This window comes from Triturus cristatus, chromosome 2_2 (genome assembly GCF_964204655.1).
Source record: "Triturus cristatus chromosome 2_2, aTriCri1.1, whole genome shotgun sequence".
Taxonomy (NCBI): Eukaryota; Metazoa; Chordata; class Amphibia; order Caudata; family Salamandridae; genus Triturus; species Triturus cristatus.
Window position 1 is genome coordinate 489,772,847 of NC_140582.1, and position 16,357 is coordinate 489,789,203.

The 16,357-nt window shown below is 42.1% G+C and overlaps 1 protein-coding gene across 2 annotated transcripts in view; it reads right to left on the bottom strand.

The window, feature by feature from the left end:
• Positions 1-16,357, bottom strand: part of NOAZFP (nucleolar atypical zinc finger) — a 230,839-nt gene that overhangs the window by 159,716 nt on the left and 54,766 nt on the right. For both annotated transcript variants that reach the window (XM_085641596.1, XM_085641597.1), the window contains 2 exons: positions 11,462-11,481; positions 11,157-11,227 (listed from right to left, as the gene is read on the bottom strand). In XM_085641596.1, the coding sequence (XP_085497722.1) occupies positions 11,157-11,227; positions 11,462-11,481 (91 nt within the window). The remainder of the gene's footprint in view (positions 1-11,156; positions 11,228-11,461; positions 11,482-16,357) is intronic.

Below are 16,357 nucleotides of genomic sequence, written 5' to 3' on the forward strand. Positions count from 1 at the left end.
CAGCTTCTGCACCAAAAAATGGCTCCCCCTTGCCATCTAATGCAACTGTGAAATCACCAGAGCAATACGCAATAAATCTCTGCCTATAATTCCTATTTGCACACAGAGTCATGTTTTCACATTAGTCACAAAACGAAATTTCTTTGCCAATTTGAAAGCACACTTACTGCTCTTTTTTTTGGCAAGTGATAAACACTTTTACAGACTGACACATTATGAATCCACTTTTCAGATTTTTTTAAAAGCACATGTCCAAACTGCTTTTTCAGACCAGCACCATTTGTAACCTGGGTGTCTGCCTACACTCCAGCAAGGGCAACCAGCCTTAGTGATGCTGAATGTGTTTGCATTACTGACTGAAACCTCAAACCCCACTCGCTTGTGAATACTGTGCATGATTCCACATGGTAAGTAGCTGGCTGTGTGCTAAGAGTCTGCTTCTGCACCAAAAAAAGGCTCCCCCTTTCCATCTAATGCAACTGTGAAATCACCAGAGCAATACGCAATAAATCTCTGCCTGTAATTCCTATTTGCACACAGTCATGTTTTCACATTAGTCACAAAACGAAATTTCTTTGCCAATTTGAAAGCACACTTACTGCTCTTTTTTTTGGCAAGTGATAAACACTTTTACAGACTGACACATTATGAATCCACTTTTCAGATTTTTTAAAAAGCACATGTCCAAACTGCTTTTTCAGACCACCACCATTTGTAACCTGGGTGTCTGCCTACACTCCAGCAAGGGCAACCAGCCTTAGTGATGCTGAATGTATTTGCATTACTGAGTCCAACCTCATACCCTTAAACTATTCTTTTATTATACCAGTACACCTTAATTTATTGTGAAAACATAGTCCATATTATTTTACTTGTTCCTCACATTTAAATTTCTCCCAAAATAGAAAATAATAAACACAACTTCTACAAAAAGAATTGCATTTCTATTATTCATTTCTTAATTTACCATATACATCCCCTCTCAAACTCTAAACTCACCTTTAAAATTAGTTAGTTGTGAAAGAAATGTGGCACTCAAACAGCAGATTATCAGAGCCAGGATCTCTGTTCTTTACACCTCTCTCCTCTCAGCAGAACCAGATAATGGCAAACTTTCCCTCTCTTTTTCCACACATATACATGTTAGTGTCAAATCTCAGTGCTTGCCCCTTTTTTTCAAATGTAATCACACATTTCTATTGGTTGAAAACCAACCCTTTTCCAAAAGTACCCTTCCCCCAACTTGACTTCTGCCTAGTACCCTTCCCCCAACTTGACTTTTGCCTGCTACCATAGCAACAGCTCATGGAACACTGCTGTGTGGAGTCAGGTCAGAAGTTCGCCAAACAATGTTTCAATTCCACAGAGCAAGAGTGCTTGACTTTTCAAACCTAACAGCAAATCCATAGTACTGTTCTTTGGTAACACATTTTTCTGTACCAATACAAAACATGCTTCTATTAATTTACACATACAGCCTAGTTTTTATTCTAGAATGGTATGAAACAGCCAATCAGTTCTTTTTTTATGAAAAAAATATGTATGCCTCCATTTCCAAACTGTCTTTCTTTTCATATTGCCATTCTACTGAATTACACCTCCTGAGTGCATCCAGTTCTCCTTTGAAGATGTTCACAGTGTGGATTGTAGGGCACAGCTATGTCTTCTGGAGTGAAAAGTTTGCAGAGAAAACAGGTATGGTGAGAGACCTTGCTTTGCCAAATGTAGACATTAAATGGATTGGTCAGAGAGGGTTAAAGTGGCACCAATTGATGCCATTGGTGAAATCCTTCATGCACATCCAACACCCTCACCTCATAATAGTGCACTGTGGTGGCAATGACCTAGGCACTTTGACTGGGGTAGGTCTGGAAATGCTTGTGAAGGACACCTTTGCACAACTGTTTTCACTTTTCCCTAAAACTGCATTTGTGTTTTCCAACATATGCCAAAGGCAAAAATGGAACTGGTCCAATCATTTCTGTCCGCAGATTGACAAAGCAAGAAAGCACGTCAACAAATCTGTTTCTGCTTTCCTCCGTGACTATGGTATGGGTTCCATTTACCATAACAACTTGCGTTATGACATGCAAGACATTTATAGAGGAGATGGTGTGCACTTCAATGATGAAGGGAACAGAGTCTTCCTCTTGAACCTTAGACTCTGCATCGGTACTTACTTGTAGGTACCACTAAAAAATCACTTCATAAACACAACGGCTCTTTTTAGAGCCCCCTAATATCTAAACACTTAAATCTGATTTTCATTTCTTTTTTTATTTTATTTTTTTACCGTACGCTTACCGTACGCGTACCCCGTGATTTTTTTTAAAATCAATAAATGTTTTCTTTGTACTTTTCTGTCCTTCTTTGACCCCCTTACAAATGTTAGGGGGTCTGTAACTCTCCTCCTTGCCCCCTTTTCTTGTTATCACTCTTTTTTTTCTGAGTGAAACACACGAAATGGCGGCCGCCGCTTCCTGGTTTCGACCGATTCGAATGTTTACTAAGATCTAAGAGCCAATCAGAATCGCGCTCGCGCACGCCACCGTACGCGTACGGTAAGCGTACCGTAAGCGCACCGTAAGCTGGCTCAGATATATATATTGATTTAAAGGCTATTTTCTCAGAATCTACTGAACAGATTTACACCAAACCTACAAAAGGCACTTCCTTGACCTGAGGACTACCTCTCTGCCAAATTTCTAGTAATTCTGTTCAGCCGTTCGGGCTGTAGCCCTGTCTAAAGGTCCTATGGAAAAATGCATGGGAAAAAACGCGTTTTGGGACCCCCCTTTTATCTCAGCCCCCGCTTGACGAATCCCCCCCGAGACTTTCAGGGTAGGAGCGGAGCGTAGCGCCCCACCTATTTTGAAAAATTCGCGAGGATTCGTCGACCGGCGCAAAAGTTATTCAAAATAGAATGTTGCGGATTTCCTATGGAAACGTGGTCCTAACTATAACTACCTACTGGCGACCACCAGTAGGTAATATACACATATACACACACATACACACACATATATATATATTCACTTAAAAAACCATAGGTTTCACACATGTTATAGTTAGGTGGATATTTCACTCGTAAAAAACCAATGAAATTCCCCAGTTATAGTTAGTTCAGATAACTATAACTCACGCGCCCGCAATCCTGCTCATGACGTCACATATGGTCAAGAACAACAGGGCTATACCCAAATCACCCTATGATACCTGGGTATAAGGGACAATATATATATATAGAAAGGGAGTATCACGGAAAAAATACGTACAATTATTCATAGAGAGAGCACATTTAATTACCCTTTCAAAATTATTAAATAATAATAGCATACATCTGGCATCATTTACAGTATATCACAAGGAAACAGGCGTTTATACAAAGAAAGGTACAGACACATATATCACATACCATCAATACAATATATAACAACAAACAATTAACCCAAACAAAAACATTTTTATGAGAGTGTCCCCTTAAGAGGTATCAGGCGGACCACTCGGAGGTAGTCAAACTGAATAATGGGGAACACAAGCAATGTGGGCAAATATAACCCGAACTTTGTTACATGTGTCCCAGCGGCAGTCTGTAAATCACTGAAACTCAAGTGACTCCTCCATTCAATATCCGTCACATATTACATCACTCATGACATGGTTAGTGGCATCACTCATGACATCATCCTTGTGATAGAGTGGCGGTCGCGCGAGTTATAGTTATCTGAACTAACTATAACGGGGGAATTTCATTGTTTTTTTACGAGTGAAATATCCACCTAACTATAACATGTGTGAAACCTATGGTTTTTTAAGTGAATTTGCAAGGTTTTTTAAATGCTAATTCCTAACTATAACGTGTGTGAAACCTATGGTTTTTTCAGTGAATTTGTACGCTTTTTTAAATGCTAAGTTATTCATGTATTATTATTTTTTTATATATTTATTTTACAATAAACTACGTATTTTTTTTTTCACCGTGCGCGCACCCCCGCGATTTAAAAAAAAAAAAAAATTCAAATGTTTTTTTCTGCCTCCGGGGTCCTTCAGGGACCCCCTGACAAAGGCTAGGGGGTCAGGAACTCTCTACCCTGCGCCCTTTTCACGTTCGCCACCTTCCTTTTTCACTCTCGCACTGAAAACAAACAAAATGGCGGCCGACACTACCTGATTTCGACCGATTCGAACGTTGACTAACATGTAACCACCAATCAGAATTACGCTCGCGCACGTTAGGGTGCTCGCACGGTGCGCGGCTATAGATATGTATGTGCTTTTAACTGCAATTTTCTCAGGAACTACTGAACAGATTGACTCCATATATGCAAAAGGCACATCCCTGACCTGAGGACTACCTCTCTGCCAAATTTCAAGTAATTCTGTTCAGCCGTTCGGGCTGTACCTTCGACTAAAGGTCCTATGGGAAAATGCATGGGGAAAACGCGTTTTGGGACCCCCCTTTTTTCTCGGCCGCCGAGACTTTCAGGGTAGGAGCTGAGCAGAGCGCCCCATTAGTTTTGAGAATTTCGCGAAGATTTGTCAACCGGCGCCAAAGTTATTCAAAATAGAATTTTCAGATTTCCTATGGAAACACGGTCCTAACTAGAACTATCTACTGGCGACCGCCAGTAGATAATATACAATATATATATGTATATATGTATATTTTTTTTCAGATGGAACAGCCTTGTGCTTTTTGCCTATTCTTGGAGTTATAATTCTTGCCTTTACAGGATCTTTAAAAACCTCATCAGCGTGGCATAAAACTCCGTTAAGCCTGGGTAAATATTGTGAGCCCCTTTGTGCAGATGTGAGGGTTTAAAAAAGGAAGTCGTCTTCTATTGGGTCTTTATGTACAGGCACTGGTGATATGCTGCAGCTCTAGCTAATAGATCTTGATAAGCTGCAGCATCATCTGGTGGGGATGGACATGCTGGCTATAGGTCAGGGTCTGTATCCCCTTGTGAGGCCAAATCAGAGTCATCCCAAGGGTCTGTAGGTTGTGTATCTTAATCCACATCATCTTGGTAATCCATAATAGCTGAATGAGTGTGTAGTGTGAGGTTGCCCTCAACCAACTGTTGTGGTGAGAGAGGTGGAGGGGTAGAAATATGAAATGGTGATGGTGGAGTGGGAGAAGTAGAGATAGGCATATGTAGAGGGCTTGAAGAAATGTCCTTTTTGCACATCTTTGGAGGCAGAATAGGATCAGCATTGGCTTTTTCAAAAGACAGGTGTCTTTTAGTTGTTAGAGGCTTTTTTGATTGTAGGACAATCTTTTTTGTTCCAGGCTGAATTTGCAGTCTTTTGTTTTGCATCGAGCCGTTCTTGTATGGTTTCTAGAATCAGCTCAGTGCTTTGTTCAGTCCGAATGTGTAATTTCGGTGCTGATGGTAGTTTTGCTTTCGTTGCTGGAGAAGTCGAAGCCGAAGAGCTGAGGGCTTTGCCCTTGGAACTTGATGGTATGATTCATTGAGTAGGCTCCGATGCCGATTTTAAGGTGGAGGCCTCAGCTGCAGGCTGATGTTTCTGTGCGGAGCCCGAGGCCTCCGAATCAATAGATTGGTGTGCCCCATGGCTTTTTGCAGCGGCGGAGAGTTAGCATTTTTATTGGTCGTAGCAGATTTTTGGGGTTTCGGATCGGGGGTAATTGTACTCTCGGTCCGATGATCTTCTGAGGACTGCCTGTGAACTGGATCTTGTTCGGTGTCAGACTGGGAATCAGAGTCTTGTAAGTCAATGGATTCCACCACTACTGCCGAGGCCTCTGCTTCCTCCTCTTCTGATTGGCCGAAGATATCTGGAGTGTGGTTTCTGCGCTGCATTTCTAGATGCCGCGCTTATCGGTCCCGAAGTGTCTTTTTAGACTGAAATGACCTGCAGGCCTCTCATGTATCTTCTCGATGGTCGGGTAAGAGGCATAAGTTAAGGACCGAGTGTTGGTCGATACGGATGTATTTTGAGTTGCAGTTCAGACAAAAATGAAACGAAGTGCATTCAATCAGCAGCTGATTTTTGGGTAGTGTTGAATTTTAGGAAAGAGGCCCAGTCGGGTGTGGCCCAAAGGCCGCTAAGGTGAATCGATAAATTTGACACGAGGGATTGTTTCCAATCTCGAGATGGAAGAAAATCTACGCGGTCGAGACAAGACAGTCAATTAGATGAACCAACAGTGAACTGAAGTGAACCCGAGACGATCTCAAACTGCAGCGCTAGAGAGTACATCCAAATCAGTCAGTTGTAAAAAACACAATCTAACAATGCAGATGATGCCCATGCGTATTACCGAGAGGAGGAGTCTGAAATCCTCTAAGAAAAACAACTTGCAATCATCCGAGCCCAACACTAGATGGCAGACTTCTGCACAGCATGTGTATCTACAGTCACACATGCCTCGAACATAAAGTTATAATATTCCTCCTGCTAGAGCATGGCAGCAGCAGCTTGTCTGCAGTGATGTTTTCTTTTTATGTATTTTAACTTACAAGCATCTGCAGGGGCAGCCATTTAAAAAAGAAAGAAAATGGTTTGCCTGTAGAGGTTCTCGGTTTCTTGTTCAGAGACAGCACTAGAATAAAGAAACATAGGCAACGGGTGGGTGGGGGGGTAAAGAAAGACACATATAACACCATGATCTGCGGAGGAAAAGACAGAACAGGGATGGGGGCGGGTGGGAGGAGATAAAGCTAGTAAAAACACGATCACTCACATGGAGTGCTTAAAGACAAATAAAAAAGAAAATCCATAAACAGGAGTAGCGGATGGACACAAGTACTTGGTCCATGCTCTATTGCAAACTGTAGCCCACTGATTACAAACCACATGTCTCGAAAATACAGAACATGAACTGAGATAGGAGCGTTAGACAGAGGTCTGGGTTTCTCAGTAATAGTCCCCTTTACATCATCTTCGAAGTACTCAAGTGTAGAAAGTACTGACATTGTAGTTGTGGACATAAACATCTTTTGACTACCCATTTTTTGAGACTACCACAGTAAATTCTGTGTAAATGGACAGAGTGCGACCCACCAGTGTCTGCCTTTCAAGATAAGGCTGCTTCTGTGCAGCTAGTGTAAGAGGCACTGAGCTGGTTACATGTGAACACACGTGTGTTAGCACACATGTGCAGGCTGCAGTGCCCAAGTACTCTGACGGGATGCTTCAAGAATTGGTGCGGATTTGGGGTAGGGCTTATGTGATTGAGCAGCAATACTGGAGGTCCTCAGTCCAGGGTAGGCATCTAGTGCGCTGGCTGGCTACTTCATTACAAGCACACACTACATCCTCGCACACCACACTGCGCGCCCACTGGGAAGGTGAGCTTGCTCGACCCTGTACCGACAGGGAATGGACTGCAATCTTGGAAAGTACCACTAGTATACTGCATAACAAGAGGTTCCGCCTAATTCAATTCTACATAGGGCCTACCTCACTCGCACCAAAATCAACTGATATTTTTACCATACTGATGCGGCCTGTCCCAGATGTGCCCTGGTAGCAGCGGACATACTTCATATGCTGTGGTTTTGCCCCTCTTTACACACTTACTAGCTGGGCGCCTCGGCTGTCGACGTGTATGGCACGACCCAACTTGCAAACCTGGAAAGTAAGTATATTGAGTTTGTTCCCTAGGGCTACGAAATACAGAGCGACCTCCAGGTTCCTAGATCTGGGCTTCCTGACTGCTAAGCATCTTATTACCAGATGGTGGGAGTCCCCAGAACCCCCATCAATTGGCGTGGGCACGATCCTTCCTAGTATGGGCATAGGCGGAGGGAGTGGCATTGCGGAGGGAGGACAATGTGGGTTTACGCAAATACTTGTTAGCCCCCACCTGGGATGCGATGGTGTCCGATCTTAGAGGGCTACTGCATAGAAAGGGGAGGGGGGGTACCCCTGATTCGGGAGGCCCCTGGGGGCGCTATGGGGGATGTTAGACCTGCACCCTGGCTGAGCAATTAGTCACTCAGATATGCATTATTTTCTGAAAGGGCTACGCTCAGTCCTAGCTGACGACTATTGTGATATGATGTTCCGCTGGATGGTGGCCAGGCAGGGGATTGCTGTGACTTGAAAGTAGGGGCTCCAGTTGATTACATGGTTTCATTCCTCTATAATGGAATCTTTTCTATTTTTTTGCAAAGATATGTGTTGTTAACTCTTGTGGGGCTTGGCTGATCTACTTTATGCTTTGCATCGATATACATCCTGTTGACCGTTGGTATGTGAAGGCCATTCGTTGTCCGAAAGCTCACTTGACTGCCTACACCCCACACTTGTTAAAACTGAATTAGGCAACTGTGTGATAACACTTTCTTGATTTACTCTGACTAATTGGAACTAAGATCCCGTTTTTCTTTGTTGCAGAAATTGTGGACTAACTGTAATTAACTTAAACTTTAATAAAAAAAAATTTTTTTTAAATAGTGTAGTTCCTTAGTCCTTACTAAAAGTGTGTGGTGTTTAACTGAAGAACATAGTATAGGCAAAATCTGCACCAAAGTACTGTCTCGCCCCACTTAGGGCTACAGGCTCCAGTACGGTATCAACCTTTGGGTACACATGTATGGAGAGTTTACACTTGCTAATGAGAGAAGTCTGAACATGAGTGGAAAGAACCGTCATCTCATAATTGGTAAGGAAACCCATGGAATATCATCATTCAGACCATTATGTGTGTGGATTCTGAACACCCAGTCCGGCTCTTTTTCAAGGAGAATCGGACTGAGGTCATGAGTGTAGTACAGAGGTCTGGGTTTCTCACTAATCATCTACTTTATATCAACTTAATGGTGGCCCAAGTGTAGAAAATGTGCCATTAATCCAGTTTTGGAGTGTGTACATCTTATATTGCTCCTGTGTTCCAAGATCCTTGTTTTGATTTTACTAGGAGTCACTGAGACAGACCTTAGTTCACAGGGCATGAAATATACTGTGCTCACTGGCTCTCAATCCTCACGTTTCCCTTCTTGTGTTGATGTAGGTTTCAGTTGTCAAAAGAAAAAACACTGATCTTTTGAAATTCTTTTATAACTGGACAATATTTAAACCAGTAAACATTGTTTTCTGGACATTTTTTCATGCCAAAAATCTTGTGACTGTGCTCCTTTGTCCATGACAAGAAATTATAAATGATGCATGTACTCCATGAAAGTAGATGGCCTCAGCTTGGGTTGAAGGCTGGAGTGGACTTCACTAGTAAGCGACTACTGTTATAAGAAGAGTGAAAATAAGCCAAGAAAACAGTGACCACAAGAGAAATGACAAAGGGAGACAAAAACATTAAGTAATGATAAAATTAAGTCCACTGAAATCCTGCAATGAACCATAAGGAAACTGAAACAAAAAAACTAAGCACAGTGGTATTATATATCAACCTATGAAAAAAAAGCACAATAATGAAAAACTGAGGAATTAAAAAAAAGTGGAAGATGTCAGCAGGAATAGAAATGATCTTGATAGGCAGCACAGAAGTGTTGTCATAAAGCCTGTTCTCAAATTGGTGGAAGCACTAATCTGATTCAACAGATTAATAGTGCAAAGTTGAGCAGATGGGAGAACCTGAGGAAAGGTTGATGGGGAAAGGTGTCACTAACAAAATGGAGGTGATTGTGGCCGAGCAAAAGGCTGAGCCCTGAGGTCAGAAGAGAGAAATGGCACATGGCACCTTAGAACACCTAGCCCCTGTATTTTTCAGCATGGCCCAGACTCACTGCCAAAACCACTGGAGGATAAGGTGTTGTATGGGGTTCCCGTTTTAATCAGCATTTTCAAGAAACCCATGGGTACTTTGGCTTCTCCAAGAGCAGAAACACTGCCTCTCTCTATGCACTTCTGCCTTGTAGAGGAAAAGGAATTACTGGGGAAGATCAAAAACGCTCCCACCACAAATTAGCAATTTAGACCCCGTTTCGGGGACAAAAATGATGTGAAATCTGTGGACGGGGGAATGCGGATGGTAAAGCTGCCTGCAGAGAGCAAGGTCAGGAATGGATGGGCTGAAGCGCTAAAGATTTAGCGCCGGAGCTATGAGGAAGACAAAGCGGGCAAAATGCAGACCAACATCTACATTAATTGAAAAGAAAGATCTAGTAGTCCATTGTAGGCTGCTGCTTCAAAGAAAAAAAGGAGTCCCCTGCTTTGAAGTGGAAGTGATGGTGAAAGAAGCTCACTATTTCACTCACAATCGCGGGAGACATGAGCGTGCCTCGTCAGGAGTTGGTCAGGAAAACAAAAAAATTACATGTACAACTATGCCTTTGTAACCACCCACAAAAATCTGTAATGCATTTGCCAGAAAAACAGACTTGCAGAGCCTCATAATGGACTTCACTAAGCGAGGAACACAGGTCAGGGTATTCCACCCAGCTCTTGATTACAAGATCTCATTCTTTGGACCCATCTTGATTTCTTGGTGAAATGGAAACACCCTTGAAGTGCTAATGCTCTAACGGCTTGTTCTTCTATCCCTGCGCTATCCTATTCCACTGCTTGCTGTAGCTGTCTGCTACTCTGATATCATGGTTGTGTTTTATGCACATTCTGAGTCCAGTGCGCTAATGTTTGCCCTCTTACATTGTGAGAAACAGTAATAGGATGCTGAGACTTTACCTACTGCCTTAGTCAACCGTTGCTTAACCCTTACTATCCTGAGGGGTTACCAGATCTCTTTTTGTGGTTATGCACTAGCTCAGAGTTCCCCAAAGATCCATTTGGTGAACCCTGCACTAGCTAATGGTGGGCAGAGCACTTCTATGGTGCCTGCTGAAAAGTGTCCTGAATTCTTGCTTTCATATTGCTACGGCTGCTGGTTTTAATTTCTTTCCTTGTATGGGGTAGATTTGCTTTGTATTAAAACGTATCAAATATATTTGTAGAAGTGAACAAATTAAATAAGAATATTTTGAAATCTAGGCGATGATCATGATCACCAGAAAGAGGATTTTTTCCGACAAAGAAAGGAGGATCAGAAACAGAGTTAATCCCTTTCTAACAGCTGGTTGCCAGAACAATTTAGATTCAACACTCAGCAAAGGATGATGTGGAAGAATTTGAGGTGCAGTTACATTACAGTGTGGGTACATAAAAACAACCAGCTCTTGAATTAAGTGTATGACAAAAGTGAAAAATTAAGGTAAAAAAAAAATGTAACTTACCACACTGTGCACACATTGGTAACTTTTGCACAGAGCTACAAAAGTAGCAGAAGGCTCTATTTCTCTGTCGCCTAGAAAAAACAGACAAACCACTCAAAAATATTAATTAAAAGCACACGTGTCACCACAAACCATGCAAATTTTAACATAAAAAAAAAAATCCCAAGACACAACAGTAACTAATATTACTTTGCGAGATTTAGAAGACTAACCACAATCACACATTGTTTAAAACACAACAACCGGCTACCGAAAGCAGGGATACTTGCTAAATAAAAATAAATAAATAAATAAAAAGGAATTACCTTTGGCATTTGTCACATTCCTGAAAATGACAAAAATGTTTATCATTAAATTAGGGAAATATAAACAATGCATCAGAGAATACTTCAATAATGGGAATGTATCCATAAAGTGTTTATTAAAGATAACAAAAGCGAATTTCACTAATACAAGGGACAAATACTATTTCAAACACAGAACTAATAATGACAAGGATCCCTTTTCGGAAGAGAATGTTTTCATAAACACTCAAGACAGATCTCTATTATAATAGTTTAACAACAAAACAAACAAGGTTAACAAGCTTAAGAGTGATGATTAATGGAAATATTTTTTTTTTACATTGAACGCCTAACAATGAAGTGGACTTGCGGTGGACAGGCCAGGTTTGATGTGGCTGGTAAAGTGTAGGATTGTAAATCGAGAGCTGGTGTAAAAGGTCAGCTATAAGTGGAAGGGATATGCCAGTACTTTGCATATATGCATAAAATATATATTTCCTTCTCAACAAACTCAGGAAGGGTTAAGCAGGTAGAGGGATAAAGAAAATATGTCAAAGGGTTATTGCAAGAAAAAGCCTGTGGCGATGGGGAGGTTTGGGAGGGAGACAGGTCAACTGCTCAAAGAAAGAAAGGTATGTGGCAATGGGAAGATGCAGAGACAGGTTGGTCTGTCAACAAAAACGAAGGTAGGCATAGATGAGATGATCAAGGGCTACAGAGTCCTGCGTAGAATACTGATTCCATGCTGAACTGTGTGGTGGGAAAAGATGGGAAGGGAAAACTTTAACAATGCAGGGAATTACATGGAATTCACCACAAATATTTTTCGGTCAATCACCAACAAGTGAACGGCAGGTCAATAAACTAAAGCAAAGTTAACAATAATACTCGTTAAAGGTAGACTACTAAAGCAAGCCACATCGTCTTCAAAATTCAAGTTATGCCAGTACTAAACAGATTCTCAACAAATTGAATATTTTCATAATGTCGCCTCAAGTAGCTTGGGCACGTTATGGGATTTATAAACTCATGAGAAAAGGCAACACTTTTACAGATAAATAATGCGTTCACTAACATACTGCTGGTCTTCTGAGAAAACCGCTGGTGTTGACAGATGGCAAACTGCAGCCTCCTGTTTTATTTGGGTAAATTCAGCTGCACTTTTGAAAAAGTTAAGCAGAACCCTTGCATGCAGTCTAATAGTTAAATTCATAGAACATTTAAGCAGGGGTTGCCTTTATTCATTTTAAACATCCTGCCCAAGAAGGAGGATCCAGGAAGTCAAACTAACAGAAAACACACAATATTATTAATCTGAATGTGCATTTATTTCTAAACAAATGTATGCATATCAAACTTCTAAGGGGGCATATTAACAACCCATTTAAGAGCCCCCATAACTCACTGAAAAATATACATATCTTCCACCATCACAGTGGAACAGACCTTCCTGCCCTCTTCTCATAGCACAAAATGAAGGATATTGTGGAAAAGACAAATAAGGTTATTAATACATAGAGAACCTTGAACCAGACTTGTCTGAGACCGTTTCCAATTGTTAAAACGATCAATTATGAGAAGTTTTTTTACTGATGTAGAGTATCACACACGGCCATATAACTTAGAAATCATTTAAAACTACTTAGCCATACTGAGCAATCATTTAAAACTATGTGGCCCTTCAAACTGTGGAAATAAGCTGCTTGTCGGAAGTGGACTTTATACCAACCTTAAGCAGAAGGACCATCTGACAACTGTAAACTTAGGAAATAGCTGAAAGGAATCAAGCATTGGCAGAGCCACCAGGTCTCACATTTGGTGCCTATTGGCTTTGCTAATGATTTTTAGCCTTGCTGCAACAAAACCTTGATACTATGCACCAAGGCTAAAAAACAGAGTAAAACAAAAAGCACTATGATGCGGCGGTCACATAATTTTGTAAGTGTGCGCTACACACAAGTTCATGCCTACAAAGTGGTGAAAGCAATTTTTTTTTTCGGATTTGGATCAGTACATTTTTTTTAAAGTAGCGGATAAGCATTTTTGACACGTGAGGGGGGAACCAGTGGGTCAAGGGAAGAAACATGAAGAGAGTGGGTGAGGAGATGCAACGCAGGATGGATGGAAACAACACCGAGGGCAGGGATGTGATGAGCAGCAATGGGCAAGAGAGGAGAGCGGGGAGAAAGGAAACACGGGAGGGCAGGCATAGGGAAAAAGCAACACAAGAGGAAAGGGATGGGGAGCACAAACAATGGGTGAAAGCACAACAAGGAAAACACAGAAGGGCAAGCACAACATAGGAAGACACAAGAAGCACATGTGCAACAAAAAGGCGACATGGAGTACTGAGAAAGATGTACATGAGGGAGACTGCTGGAAAGCATATGCTTTCCAAGAGAGTCCGTAAGTCAAAATAAAAAAGTAGTGCTTGAGAAGCAAGCAGTGGAAGCATAGGAGCCAGTCATTCAAAAGAGATGTCAAAGTGGCAATGCTCTTTGGAATGGACAAACAAAAGACTGGCAAGATGAGACACGAATGAGAAGGCGATAAATTAGAGTGACAGGAAAGTCAACCAATGATATGATATGACCAGAGTTTATAAGGCGCAGCAAATGCCATTAGGCGTCAAGGTGCTGTAATCTCAGCAGACCGGTCGACAAAGAAGCAGGAATGTCAGGAATGGAGACAAACTAACTCTCCCTACAGGGTAAAGAGCTAGGTCTTTAAGGCTTTCCTCAAGGGAGAGTGCATTTTAATTCCAGTCTGATGATGGAACGAATTAGAGCCTGGCAGCCACAACCGAGAAAGCTCTGCCTCATCATCTTTTCTTCTGAACTCTGGGCACAGTTACCAAGTTGTAATGATCTGAAACAGGATTTCTCCTCGGCATACACCACTGGAACATAGCTTTAATTCCCTTTGGACTAACATTATAGAGGGTCTTGCGCACAATTCAGAATGCCTTGAATACTATGCACTTTTTTACTGGGAGCCAGTGCAGATCATGTAGCCCCTTGGACACCAACTGCTGTTTCGGAATATCCAGGGTGAGCCTTGCCAACGCATTCTGTACTAGTTGCAGTTTGGCTTGAGTGTTATTGTTGGTCTCTAGGTACATCGCATTACAATAGTCAATCCTAGAGGAGACTAATACCAAGGCTACCTGCCTGTCTAGTGAAAGCTCACTGTCCAGAATCATCCCTAAATGTTTGGTCATGTCTATAGGAGCTGGTAAGATACTCAGCTTGTCAGGGTACCAATTATTGTTCCACATAGAGGTTAGTGTTCCAAAGAACATCACCTCCTACATCTCACCATTAAGCTTCAGATCATTTATTTTCATGCACCCAGCTACTTCTGTCATACTGCTATTAAAGTTAGCTGCAGTGGCATCCATGTCTTTAGAAATTGACAAGATTATCTGGGTTTCGTCAGCATACGATACTGCTGGTAGTCCAAAAGAGCGAAACAGCCTGGCCAGTGGGAACTGATTCACATCCCCTCTTAGAGACCTATCCTCAAGAAATGAGGATAGAAGTTTCAGAACCATGTCTTTGATACCCAACTCCTGTAAGCGTTCGCTCAGCAGGGATGGGGAGATGGTATCGAAGGCTGCGGACAGATACAACAGGATCAGCACCGCAGCCTACCATGCATCCACTAAGCATCCGATACTTTCCGTGGCAGCTAACAGCACTATTTCTATTCCATGATTATTCCAGAACCCGAACTGAGAAACGTCCAACAGACTCTGTTCCTCCACATGAGCCATCGAGTCACTGTTAAGAAGTTTCTCCAAGATCTTACCTGGGACAGGGAGCAGAGAAATCGGACAGTTCTTAAGGTTGTTGGGGGTCAGGATTAGGCTTCTTGAGAAATGGCTTCACTATTGCTTCATTCCAGAGCCGAGGGTAGCCCCCTGAGATGATGGCTTCTTCACTGATAACGGTTGAGCTACTGTACCCGCCACCATTTGCAAAATTTTGATGCACATGGCTCAAGGGGGAGGGGGGGGGCAATTTGGTATTGAGAAGGTACAGCTTAACAAGCTCTGGTGTAAGACAAGGGAAACCCGCAAACTTCTTTATGATTTTTTCCTTGACTTCTATAGATTTTAGGGAGTCCGATTGCTGCGCTTTCCTTGAAGACAGCATTTCATCGGCTTCTGTTTTAGGGCTTCTAACTCTTTATAAATATTAAAAATTTTAAGTGGAAAGAACTCTGCTAGCTGGTTACATTGCTCTTGTGAGCCTTCGATTTCTGGCCAAGCCAGAGATGTGGATAGGTGCTGAATGATTTTAAGGACATCTTTTGAGGAGTCAGTTGCCTCAATTTTGTTAGTGCAGTAGATGTCTCTCTTCTCGGAGAGCTACTTTGTAGTATCTAATCGCAATCTTATAAATGGACCTTTCCTGCAACTCATAATGTTTCCCCCAGGCACGTTCCTGGCAAAGGCTGGCCTGCCTGAGATGCCTTAGTCTTTCTGTAAACCATGGTGCCGAGGGCAGTTTTCTCCCTGGATTGAATTAACATATAGGTGCTAACTTATCAGCTGCCGTAAACAGCCAGGCTGAGTAGTCCTCTATCCACGTCCTCCTGGGTATTAAAAGGCTTGCTACCGAGAGTCATAGCAAAAGATTCTGCTGATACCCCCTTCGAATCTAGCATATCCCTGCCATGAGGTGGCAAGGAGAATAAGAAAGACTTAACTATGGTCTGGCCAGCTGAGGGGAAGCACCTTCAGAAAAGACAACCAAAGGTCATTGGAAAAAATCCCATATACAATGTGTCCTGCTACATGAGTGAGGGCCATGACCAACTGTGAAATGGAAATCAAACCTTGGGCAGAAGTGGCATTAAAGGGGCAGAAGGAAAAATCTGTGTGAGAAGAGAGAAAGTGAAGGAAGGATATGT